The sequence below is a fragment of the Vipera berus genome (assembly GCF_964194415.1).
Source record: "Vipera berus genome assembly, chromosome: 2".
NCBI lineage: Eukaryota > Metazoa > Chordata > Lepidosauria > Squamata > Viperidae > Vipera > Vipera berus.
In genome coordinates this window covers 84,760,172-84,772,895 of record NC_138203.1, presented here as the reverse complement: position 1 = coordinate 84,772,895, position 12,724 = coordinate 84,760,172, and the positions used below count along the sequence as shown (strand labels likewise).

At 36.9% G+C, this 12,724-nt stretch overlaps 1 protein-coding gene across 2 annotated transcripts in view; it reads right to left on the bottom strand.

The window, feature by feature from the left end:
- Positions 1-11,447, bottom strand: part of IFT74 (intraflagellar transport 74) — a 44,545-nt gene extending 33,098 nt beyond the window's left edge. For both annotated transcript variants that reach the window (XM_081321776.1, XM_081321777.1), the window contains exons 1-8: positions 11,302-11,447; positions 9,148-9,287; positions 8,195-8,330; positions 6,751-6,799; positions 5,201-5,299; positions 4,983-5,043; positions 4,722-4,781; positions 4,571-4,632 (exon numbers count right to left, since the gene is read on the bottom strand). In XM_081321776.1, coding sequence (XP_081177902.1) covers positions 4,571-4,632; positions 4,722-4,781; positions 4,983-5,043; positions 5,201-5,299; positions 6,751-6,799; positions 8,195-8,330; positions 9,148-9,261 — 581 coding nt within the window. In that variant the 5' untranslated portion in view covers positions 9,262-9,287; positions 11,302-11,447. The remainder of the gene's footprint in view (positions 1-4,570; positions 4,633-4,721; positions 4,782-4,982; positions 5,044-5,200; positions 5,300-6,750; positions 6,800-8,194; positions 8,331-9,147; positions 9,288-11,301) is intronic.
- Between the last annotated feature and the right edge of the window lie 1,277 nt (positions 11,448-12,724).

Below are 12,724 nucleotides of genomic sequence, written 5' to 3'. Positions count from 1 at the left end.
TAACTAGAAGCAGCATACATTGCTTTGTTTCTGATTTGGGTAGTGTTTATTTTGCTGTTCTCTGCTGCTACTTTTCTACATCTTATGGGATTTGGTTGTCACATTGCTCTTTATTTTATTATCTAAACTACATGAATTTCTGTTTGAACTGAACTTTTTAAACAACGAACAGTATACAGATTTGTAAAAGATTTTTGTAAATAATTTCTTATGATATTTTCATAACTGTTTTTTCTCTCTGTTTAACAGGTAAACTGCCAGGAAGTGGCAAAAAACCATTCTTCTGTTCCTTCTAGCCTAATCAAAGACATTTCTGTGTTATATCTTAGTTGCAATCATATTACTTTAGACAACAATGACAAAAAAATACTTTGCCAGTACAGTAATCTCACAGAACTGTATTTGAACAACAACTCTATTGTTGTTGTTTCTAATTACAGCTTTGAAAAGCTTTTACAATTAAAAATTCTTGATGTCAGTAATAATTCTATCGAAACAGTTGAAAAAGCAGCATTTGCTGGTTTAAATGAATTGCAGATTCTGAATCTACAAAATAACAAAATTACACAATTAAATTCTGATATATTTGCAGTGCTAAACAAGTTGAAAGTCATAAACCTACAAAATAATTTTCTAAAATATTTTGATGTTAAGAGAACATTTAATTCAATATGTATTAAATTAAATGGAAGTAGGTGGACTTGTTCATGTGACCTTCTTAGTTTACAGCATTGGCTGAATAACTCTACTGTGATAATGGGTAGGTCAAGATATATTTAGTCTTGATTATTTTTCCATTTCTAAAAGTAATTTCAGAATTGCTTTCTGAAATTCCTAATTTGGGAGCCAAAAACCATAAAAGAAAACTCTATATTGGAACAGCCTAAGAGAACTTGGCTTATGTACAACATTAATATGATTTCCAAACAATTGGATTGTAAAATTGGCTTATATAACCGAGTTTGTTTTTAATCATGAAGTAATTTATACACAATGCTAGTATCTTTGAACATGAAACTACATATTGACAAGGTTCTTTGCCTAATGCTGAAAGGTCTGGTTTGGGCTCATTCCAATCACATATGAAGCATGGTTTATTCAACTGGTTAACATCTGGATTTGAAACTAAATATAGCCCTCATATTTTAAAGTATTCAAAATAGCAAATTCAAAAGTTATCTGTTTAGCCAAGTGGGTTAGAAAAAAAATTTGCACAGTGAACCAGAAATGTATTCAGAATAATGTATTTCAGTACAATAACTTTGCATACTTCATCTAGGGCTATCTACCAGATCTGAGCTGCAAAAAAATCAAGGGGACCACTAGATGATAGCATACAGAGAACTTTAATTGCTGTCATCTGGTAGTTTTTCAGAGTTTTCCAACTCTGATCTGGTAATCCTACATTTAGGTATCTGCTTATAAGTAAGTCACTATGAGTTCTAAAGAATATCCTTCTAGGAGAGCAATTAAGGCCATTTAAACAGATAACTAACACAATAATATACAGTATATTATTCAGTTTTATAATGATACCATTAAAACATATTCATACAATTTGTATGAATATGAATACAATTCATAGAATTTGTTTTCCTTGGATGTCTAGTTTTTGGGATATGCATTACTAGAATTGATTTTCGATTTTAACATTTTCTGGATGACTATCTGATGAAATATTCCATTACTGAGGCCAACAGTATTGGAATACAGCTTTGCTTTGAATGAGCTATTTACTAATCTTGGCACCAAGAAAGTGGCATTTATCTATGAAATTCTTTTGATGCATGCAGACCAGTTGTTAATGCATAAGAGCAGTAAACCTGGACAGTGTTTCTTGAAGTTCTCAGATGAAGTTTGCTTTCCGTGCATGAATGCTAATTATTTTCTATTGATGTTTAGCTGGTTAATTGTCCTAGAAGACTGTTGGTTTTGTCTCTTTGTTCTGCTGGCTTTCTTTTCTGTAGGCTTATTTTCTGTAGGCTTATTATGCTAGATACTATTTCTTTTGCTTCACTCTGTCACCCCTATTGTGCTAACTCATCTTTTTTTAAATTTATAAAGTTACAAAAAAAATAATTTTAAATTTATATATTTAATATAAAAAGTTTAGCTTGGAGTAAGAGCGCGGGCCAAACATTTTAACACTGATACTGGTTATATTTACAGAAAATGAGAACAATGCTACGTGTCCTATTCCCGTTACTCTGACAAACTATCCTATCGAGACAACAAATATATTAAATTGTAAACAAATGGGAACATCTGGAACAACTCTGTCACCTTTTCCTTTTATTAGTAATATCGATGGCACAACCTATAATTATACAAATGAATCAGCATATTCAGGTACACTTCAGTTTAAATAAACAATTAAGTGTATATATGGGGGTATATTGTTTCAGAAAAAAATGTCAAAAATGATATAATTCACTTACATGGATTATGAAGCACTGAATATTTTTAAACATAAAAACTGACTGTTCTACATTCATACAAATTAAAACCTTTCTAATATATTGCGTTGGATTTAAGAATAGCTTTGGTCAAGGTTGCCCTCAAACGCCTGCAATATTGCCTGCATCTTGGCACATTCATAGATATCTACTAGACTATATGAAGCTTCAAGCCACCTAATTGAGACAAAGAGCAGCTTCTATCAAACTAAAAAGTTGCCATTCAGATAGATGGGCAGATGCATACATGCATAATGCAGGGTTGAATTCTGCTTTTTTATTTTTTTATTTTATTTTTTTTTACCTGTAGAGGACTGATAGCCGCCTTTTTCTCTCATGTGTCTGGAATGGCCAACTGCACACTATTTTCATAAACAGCTGTTTTACTCCCAACCTTCCCTCTTCCTAACTTGATGATTTCAGTCATTCGTTACATTTTAAACCAGGAAATATACTGAAATAATTTTAACAGCACTACCTAACCGAAACGATATTTTCCCTAGCAGAACATAACTGAATTTGCTAAATTGCAAAGTGGCCTGAGAATCTTTACATGCATATTGTTAAACTACAGTTAATCACATAATCTGGATGGTTCCAATATTCCAATTATTTGTTGTATGTCCTTTTGAGCATAAAATTTCAGCTTGTCTGATATGGCAACAATTTCCTCTCATGAAAGTCAAATAGATCCCAGTTGAAGTTATAGGATTGGCACTATACTAGGGCAAACTAGGTGGGACATTAATTTTGAATAAATTAGACCATAACTTAGGCAGGTACTAGAGATCCATACAGAAAGTCAAGATCATTCATTGATCTATTTATTAATTCCGCTGAAATTCCACAGTGTGATATTCACCTAAAATTACTTTAAAAGTTTACAGCATTTATTGCATCTTTTTCTTTAAAAAGTCAATAGTTAAATAACCTAAACCCTATAGTTCTCCTAAGGAAGAGGACAGTTTGCTTAATCCGATCAATAGACATTAATAAATGTCCTCTGGAAACCAAGCATTTTCTCAGAAGGTTTGTGAAGAAAAGACAGTTATGGAGGATGACTATACATTACAATATTTTATTATTTATATAGACATATATGTATATATTTGTACAAACAAATATTTTATTTCAACATGCAGGTATTCAGCCCACTGGCAAAAGCTGGACTTTTTTGATGGGTGTCCTAGCAGTTAGCCTCAGCACTACAACACTGATTATTGCTGCTATCAAGTTTCCAATGTGGTACCATTATTTAAAAAGCTATAATCACAGACGTCTCCAAGAAAAAGAGGAATCTGAGATGTTTGAAGAAACATTCACACCTCAATTATGCACCCCCCCACAAGCATCCGAGCCTAATGAAGAGTCTATAGCTGTTTTTGAACAATTCCATCCATATGTTCCAGAAGATGACGGATTTATTGAAGACAAATATATTGATCCATAAATGTTCACCACATTGTAGACTGAAACTATTTCTGTTATTAGTACAGAATTGCGCCATTTTTGTCGTCCTATACTTAGGACAAAAATATACACACAATCTGTGTTGTTGTGTCATTATTCAATTTCATGTGATCTAAATATATTAAGAAAAACATTACAGCTCTGATTTAACAGCTATTGATATGATGGATTTCTAATGGAATGAATTAAATTTCTGTGGTAATTTATGGCATTGGTTTTATGATGTCTATGTTATCCGTATTTATTTACATAATTAATCTCTGAGGGGATGGGCATTTAAGAAATGGGAAACATAAATTAAAAATTGTGTAAATAGGAATGCATGCAACAATATAATACAAAAATGTGGTTGTGATCATGGACCACTGCTTTTGTCAATCTGCTCTGCCCTATACCTCTCCCTTCAGAGGCCACTGACTGCACTAATTTCCATGAGAGGAATTACACCATACTTAATTAGAGCTGCTTTATAATATTTATGCCAATTCTTGTGAGTACTATTGTTTTTTAGTGTGGTAAATATGTGAGTTCTGAAAGGCTTCTTCAAACGATTGAGAACAAACACTGGACAAACTTGAATGTACATGAAAATTCCATCCTACAATTATTATTTTTTTTAAAAAAAATTGAATTTAGATACTTACCTCTGTCTTTCTGTAAATATAATGTCTATGCTCTGAGCTTCACGGTCATTTTGAGCTTTTAACTATTAAAAAGGACAAAATCATTGACAACATCACCATATGTGTAAGAAATAACACCTGTACTGAAATGAAACATTAGTCTTATGCTTACCAGGTTATAGTCACTCATTACTTCCTCCATATCAGTATTTGTGTTAAGTTTATCTACCAACTAAATCAACAAGAAAAGTTAATTAATTCGTGTAATCTCATATTGTTTGCATAGCTACTATCAAATCTGCATTGGTTTGAACTATATTAGAGAAACAATAGTTGAAAAGGTATTTACAAACACAATTCAAAATTGTGTCCAATTTTCATACTGCATAATTCAATCTAAATATTGAAAGTTATCTGTGAAACAATAACATACCATATTGTAGTCTGCCAACTGTCCTTGAAATTCTTTGATTTCACTAGCTAAAGATTCTGCTCTAAGAGCACAAGAAAACACAAGATTATTACAAAGCCCAGCAATGAATGGAATCTAAAACAAGCTCAGCTCTACACTTCCAACCCAAAAGTTATTCATAAATATGAATCCATTAAGAACAAGCGTATTTACAGATTTTGATGTGCAGTTTAGCTTACCTTTTTTCATAGGACAGATAGACAGAATTCTCCTGGTTATACATATCAATTTCTTTCTGAAGCTTATTGATTTCTAAGGTAAGCTCATTTATTTTGCCTCTATAAGAAAAGAAATAGGTGATCACGTTAACATATATACTTTAATCTTCGTTACTGCTGAAATTTCATATAAAGTTGAGAGAACCAAATGTACTACAAATACTTCAATTTTTTTTCATTTGACAATAAAGGGAAAAGTCAGGCATGTCAAACTGCCGGCCCGCGGGCCAGATGCGTCATGCTGAAACTGCGCCCATCCCATTGCTGGCAATGGGGGAAAAGTCACGATACGTTGCGTGACGTCACTTGAGGCTGTGAGTTTGATATGCCTGGGCTAAGAAGAACAAGCACTAAAGTGGATTTGTTCAAGGACCTGCAGTCCTGATTTTAATTTTAAAATAGTATATTTAGTAGATGCCTTTTAAAATTTCCACACGAGTGTTCTAAAATATTAATTTAATATACAAGAGGATGTGTTTATCACTGACCAATTTGACAATACTGTATTATTTTAGGGACAGCTAGTTTTTTCTAGGGTAAGGACTATTACAGATTTTGCATAGATTTGTTTACAAAAAGGAATGTTTTATAAGTTATCAATTCTGCCATTAAAATCATAGAATGAAAATTCTTAAATTAGACATAGTTAAGGGTGTTTAATTAGACCGTCCATATGCTACCAAGAGCATATGGACAGATAGAAGAAATAGGACTCAAATTCATACATACTCTGAAGATAAAATGTAGGTTTCTTCACTTCTGTTCTATCTGTGAATTCACTCAATGACTTAGGATTATGTGAAAACAAAATATTGTTTTCCAAACTATGGTTAAACAGATCCAGCTTAGCTACAATCTTATTTTATGACAAAGTTTGGGAGTTTCATATGATCATGTGACATGCAAACAAAACCAAAAAAGTTGGCTAATCATACCATATTGCCTTTGCCTATTTTATTCTCTTAGGCTTACTGTATTATCTGAGCCAAAAATAGTTTATCTATTATGGGTTTGTGGAAAAGCAAATTCTGAAAGCAACATTTTTTACCAGTTATATACAGATTAAACTCATTATATTCAATCAAAAGTTTTGGCTTACCATAAGCATACATAACCATGGAAAAGAAATACAAAGATGCCTTGAAAGAAGTCTGATTTAGCCTCAAAGGCATGCAAGGTGTGGAGTATGGCCACCTCACACTTATATAGTAAGGGAGTGATGACAACTTAAAATGAGCTAAAGAATTAGCTTTAGCCAATGGAAGGAAGTGGAAAGCAAAGCATACAATACAGAAAAAAAAGAAAAGAAAGTATAGTTTCTACTAGGATGGTAAGAATCTCTTTTATTTCATGAAGAAATGAAATACTGAGAACATACTATGACCTTACACCCTCATTAAGATCTTAAGCGTATCTTGCTTGATACTATATTTTTTTTCAAATATGGACTAACTGTACAATATTGGAACTAATCTTATCCCGTCTTACTAGTGACAAATTCTTCCACATACCTCAGCACTCCAAGGTAATAGGATTTATCCATAATTTGTCTTTGTGGACCTAGGGAAAAATATATTCTGATATGACAAAAAGAGCTATTTAATTAAAAATAGTGAAACGATTCTTGCAAAACAACACAATCACATAGAGAAGATACCTATTCACTAATGACAAAAAATGCAGCATATTTTTTTTCCTAAAAGTTCAATGATAATATATTATCTACACATTTAGAAAACTATAGGCCCTGGATACATTTGGTCTGCTCTGACTATCAGGCTCAATCTAGCACTGAACATACTGCTTATTCTGTATTATAATGATACATTATTTTAGTCTTTGTTATGGTCAACTAAACACATCATACACTGCCGTTGGGTCCCCACTGCTGGCCCACAGCAGCTCACCTGCTGCTGGCTTACCCCAGCCGGCTCGCCCTAAGTGACTCACTCTGGATGACTCATCCTGCGGGACAACTTCCTGCAAGTGAGACAACTGCACTGGGGCGCTGGTGTCCCATCAGGGGTCTGGCTTTCCCCTCTTCTTCCTCCTCCTGCGAGGCAAGTCATCCCACAGCGAGTTGCTCAGGTGAGACAGCCAGGTGAGCCGGTGGTAGCAAGCCAGTGGCGGTGACCCAGCAGGGGCAAATTGTTCCATTCTGTCCTCGGGATCGATCAGCAGTGGTGTATAAACATTCATACTAGTGAAAGAACCCAATCTTGTGACTAAGAATTACGAAAAGACTAGCCTCCCAGAAGGGGCCAATGAAACAAGGGGATGGGCTCTCTTCCAGAGGAATGGTATTAAATAAGAAGGTCTGTTTATAGGGCCTCTGTAAGTGGCAGCCTCTTACTGAGGGAACATGTGGCAAGTCTAGCATATTAGATCTAATCAGGGCTTTTTTCCTCATAGAACGCTCAGAACGGAGTTCTGGCACCTTTTTTGGATGGAACCTTGTAGGGTAGGCAAGGCGGGTTGTATGACGTGTGAGTTCTGGCACCTTTTTCTTTTACAAAAAAAGCACTGGATCTAATCAGCGGGCAGATGTTACAGAGAGAAAGTGTTCCAGGAGTACCTAGACCTCAAATCCCAAAGAGCTATAACAACGACAACCAGCACCTTACATTGTACCCAGAAGCAAATGTCTATCAGTTCACTCTTGGAGTAAAGTTGTTGCATGGATACTTCAATATATACCATTCACTATCTGATCCATTCATTGCCTTCTGGACCTAGCAGACTTCTCCTCTGTCCAATAACAATTGCTGCATGGAAAACCTGGATCTAATGGAGTGGAATCTATATTCCTATTAGATTAGATATTGTTGTACATTGTATTAATTATTTAATCTTTTAATTTTCATTTGCTTTTAACCTTGTAATGGTTTTAACCTTTGAATGTTAATAAAAAGATAAATAAGGTTAATGTTCTTGTACATTCCTATTTTAAAATACCTTTCATTCCTGTTTTCATTCCACTTAGTCCTTGTTGTGTCACTGGACGGTCTGCAACTTTAATCTGAGAGGAAAAAACCACACCAGTTCCTATCGATCCACCACGTGTACCAGGCCTGGATGTACCTGGGGGAATCTGATACAGAGATCAAAATCAATGAGAAAACATAATTAAAATAGCACTCCCAAAGAACATTTGTTCCGATTTGTAATCTATGAATAAATAGGTTAAGGTACTGAAATTTTAAAAAAATCATAGCTACTAATGTTATATATGAAACAGATTCTTTAAAGGAAGAGCAGTTATAGAAAGGCAGAGATTGTGTAAATGCAAAACATGTATATTAGCTTTTATACTGTGGGAAATAGTTAGCAATATGATATGGAGAAAGAAGTAGTGAATTGGAAAGAATTTAAGATCCTACTGCTCATATGATTAAATGATTTCTTCTAGAACCTCTTCAAGATGGTGTGTTAACTCACTAAGCTAAGCCATTTGTTTGTTAAACTATGGTTACTGAATATATCATAATTTGTAGACCCTGGTTCACAAACCATACTGGCAGGATTCACATAACACCCAACCAAAGACAAAAAGCACATTTATTCCTTACAATTGTTAAGGTACCGTTTTAGACCTTTATGTATACAGAATAGAGTACTATGCCAATTAGAGTTAAAAAGGGGATAGTGGTGGCCAAAGAAAAGTGTGACATAAGAAAAGTCAAGCTGGATCTCATCTAAACCTAATCAGGCTAGGAAGATTCCCATGATATTGGCACACAATTAGCTACAGGGAGCATATTTCAAAATAATCTCCTTGACACAAATAAACACACAGAACTGCCTTAATATCATTTGCCTACCAAAACATATCAGTGCCTGCCATATATCTAAATTGGAAAAGGTGAACTCCGATTCCTTGGTTTTTGAATAAATTAATATTAACTTACCCCCGCACCAAGTAATGCTGCAGACGGAGGTCGTAATGAGGATGAAGGTGGCCTGACACCCAGGCCTATTCGTGAAGAAGGACGTGCTGTAGGAGGTTTATGATTACTTGCCATTTCTGCTCTTTTCTTCAACTTTCTTTCTAGAAAAAGACAGTAACTTTTTATCCAAAATCCTCCTTAAGGAATAGATAATTCTGATCTGCCTGATAAACCAATTATTTTTAAGAAAATAATAAAATGCTCTTCATATTTTAAGTCAGAATCACAAATCTTGACAAAGTGTGCATGTGCAATAAGGAAGCAATCTTTAGGAAAAGAAATGGCTTGTCTCAATTGCATTGAGAGCAATTACTGAAAGGGGCAGCTTGTCGATCAGAAGGTCGGCACTTTGGCGGGTCGAATCCCGAGTGCTGCGTAACAGAGTGAGCACCTGTTACTCGTCCCAGCTTCTGCCAACCTAGCAGTTCGAAAGCACCTAAAAATGCAAGTAGAAAAATAGGGACCACTCCGGTGGGAAGGTAACAGCGGTCTGTGCGCCTTTGGCGTCTAGTCATGCCGGCCACATGACCACGGAGACGTCCTCGGACAAGCGCTGGCTCTTTGGCTTTGAAATGGAGATGAGCACCGGCCCCTAGAGTTGGAAACGACTAGCACGCATGTGCAGGGGAACCTTTACCTTTACCTTTAATTATAAATCATAGGGGCTACCTAAATGACAAAACATGGTCTATTAAAGAAGGAACAGTGAGCATTTTTTAAAATTATAAGTGAACAAATGAGTGGTTATTTTGCACATTGTATAATTACAGTATTCCTGGCACTTAGGTTTATCATACTGATAAATGTTTGCATTATTCTGTACTGTTTGCTATTTCTCAGATTTTCAGGAAGGGAATTTGACAGCATGCCTCCCTTCCTGGAAGGATTTGTGGATATATTAAGTGGATTATTAAATCCTTCCATTCCCCACCATTATGCTGCTAAATGACACCTTGGTTAAGGGAGTTTTGCCTCATTTTATGACTTTTCTTGCCACAGTTGTTAAGTAAATCATTGCAGCCGTTCAGTTAGTAACACGGTTGTTAAGTGAATCTGGCTTCCCCATTGACTTTGCTTGTCAGAAGGTTACAAAAGATGCTCCCATGACCCCAGGACACAACAGCTGTCATAAATATGAGTCAGTTTCCAAGCATCTGAATTTTGATCAGGTGACCGTGGGGATGCTGCGGTGGTCCTAAGTGTGAAAAACAATGGTCATAAGTCACTTTTTTTCAGTGCCACTGTAACTTTGAATGGTCACTAAATGAATTGTAAGTCGAGGACTACCTGTAGTATGTTAGCGTTCTTATGCAGAAAACACCACAGCTTGGTTTCTCAAAGTGTGGTTTGAGGATCCCTGGGGGCCCTCCAAGAGCCTTCCAAAGGTCCATGTAATCAAAATTATTTGCCAGCTTATGCTGAAAAATAATACCGTATTAAAATCCCATCAGACACTTGTGAGAGGCGGCGGCGGTAGCGATTCCATCCATTTTAATTTTTAATAGTAAATATTGGTGAATATATCCTATGCAACCCAAAAAGATCTTTGGGTGCTCTCCATCATTTTTTTTAAAAACTGACAGAAAAGCAACACAGGCAGAGCTTATTTGGCTTAAGATACGCCCCAAAATCTGCCTAGAAAACTATGAACTACATTTTGCATTTTGTAAGCCCAGTGCAGGAGTAGGCAACCTCGGCGCTTTTATGACTCGTGGACTTCAGCTCCCAGAATTCCTGAGTCAGCTATGCTGACTCAGGAATTCTGGGAGTTGAAGTCCACGAGTCATAAAAGCGCCGAGGCTACTTACCTCAGGTAGTGGTTTGTTGAATAAACTATCCAGACAAGTGACGCGATTTGTCGTGACGGGACCTCATTTCACCTCAAGGCTTGACCCTCTGATTCCATTACACACCAGTCTATGCCCTCCATTACTGTTCAAGAGCCATGCCGAAAAAAAGCCAAAGAGCACAAAATCGGGGCGATGCTGATACGGACTTGGAGGTGGGGGCAGCCTATGGGGCGTCGGTGACAATCCGACTGCTCGCCGAAGTGGCTCAGGCAGACGAATCTAAAGACGCCGCTTTTGCTCCGCGCTGCGAGCTTCGGCCTCTTACCTGCCGCCCAGCACGCGCGAAACGCAAAGGCCGCGGCGGTTGCTGCCAGCCAACTCCTTTACGCGCGCGGCGCCCGTATCATAGCAACGGGAGGCAGCTCAGTTAAAGCGCCGTTTTCCTTCCACCATTCCTGAACTGGGACAACGAGCGTCCCTTCACGTATTTTATCGCGAGATCTCATTCTCTCTCTCTCTCTCTCTCTCTCTCTCTCTCTCTCTCTCTCTCTCTCTCATACAACATTTGTTTATTGCTTTACTAGATTTATGTCCCCCCCATCTCGTCTGGAGGCGACTCTAGTTAATAATATACTATAAATAGCTTGTAAGCCGCCCTGAGTCTTCGGAGAAGGGCGGGATATAAATGGAATTAAAATAAATAAATAAATATATTATAACATAACATTAGTATAGCTGCACAGGGGTAGGCAACCTTGGCTCTTTTATGACTCGTGGACTTCAACTCCCAGAATTCCTGAGCCAGCCATGCTGAGGGGAAAGGGAGAGGTTTCCAAGCTGAGCCATGGCTGGCTCAGGAATTCTGGGAGTTGAAGTCCACGAGTCATAAAAGAGCCAAGGTTGCCTACCCCTGGTATAGCATAATAAATATATATTAGATAATATATATATTAGATAAATATTAGATATTATATTAGAGTAGATAGATTCACGAGAATATTTGCTCATTTAATTATCACTTTTCCTGTGTACACAAATGCGATCATTTTTTCATATACACAACCCCACTTTTTAACAACAATCCTTTTCTTTTTATAGCACGTCTGGTACCCTAATGATGCCGTGGTTGCTATATTGTCAGAGCTATTGCTCTGAAAGTAAATTCACTACTCATGTTAAAAAAGTGATGCATCGCACAAGGAAGTTGTAGCAAACCTAAATCTAGCGAAAGGAAGTTAAGGTTTATTCGTTGCAAAAGAACTTGGGACTTCCAGTCAGCGTGGACTCCTGGCAACTGCCTGAATAAAGTCCCTACGGGGTTGTTGTTGTTGTTGTTTGCAAGATTTCGGAAATGGTTTGCCTTTGCCTGCTTCCACCGAACCCACAGCACACACTCTATACTCTTCCCCGTTGCCTAAAATCCTACGTTGTGTTCGTTATGGTGGTGCTCACTGACTAATAACAACGAATATAAACGCAAGGTCCCGTGAAAGCTTAGGGGGAACCCCACTCCCGCTCGGGGGTTCTATCTTGGACCCCTTCCGTCCTTATTGATCTAAGGCAGGGGTCTTCAAACTTGCTGAGGAATTCTGGGAGTTGAAGTCCACAAGTCATAAAAGGGCCAAGTTTGAAGACCCCTGATCTAAGGCATCTCGGGAGATGTAGTCCTCGTCTGTTTCTCGCCGCAGAGAATTGTGGTTCGTCGGGGGGGGTTTTCCGGCGCGCGGTGCTGACGTCATATGGGGGGG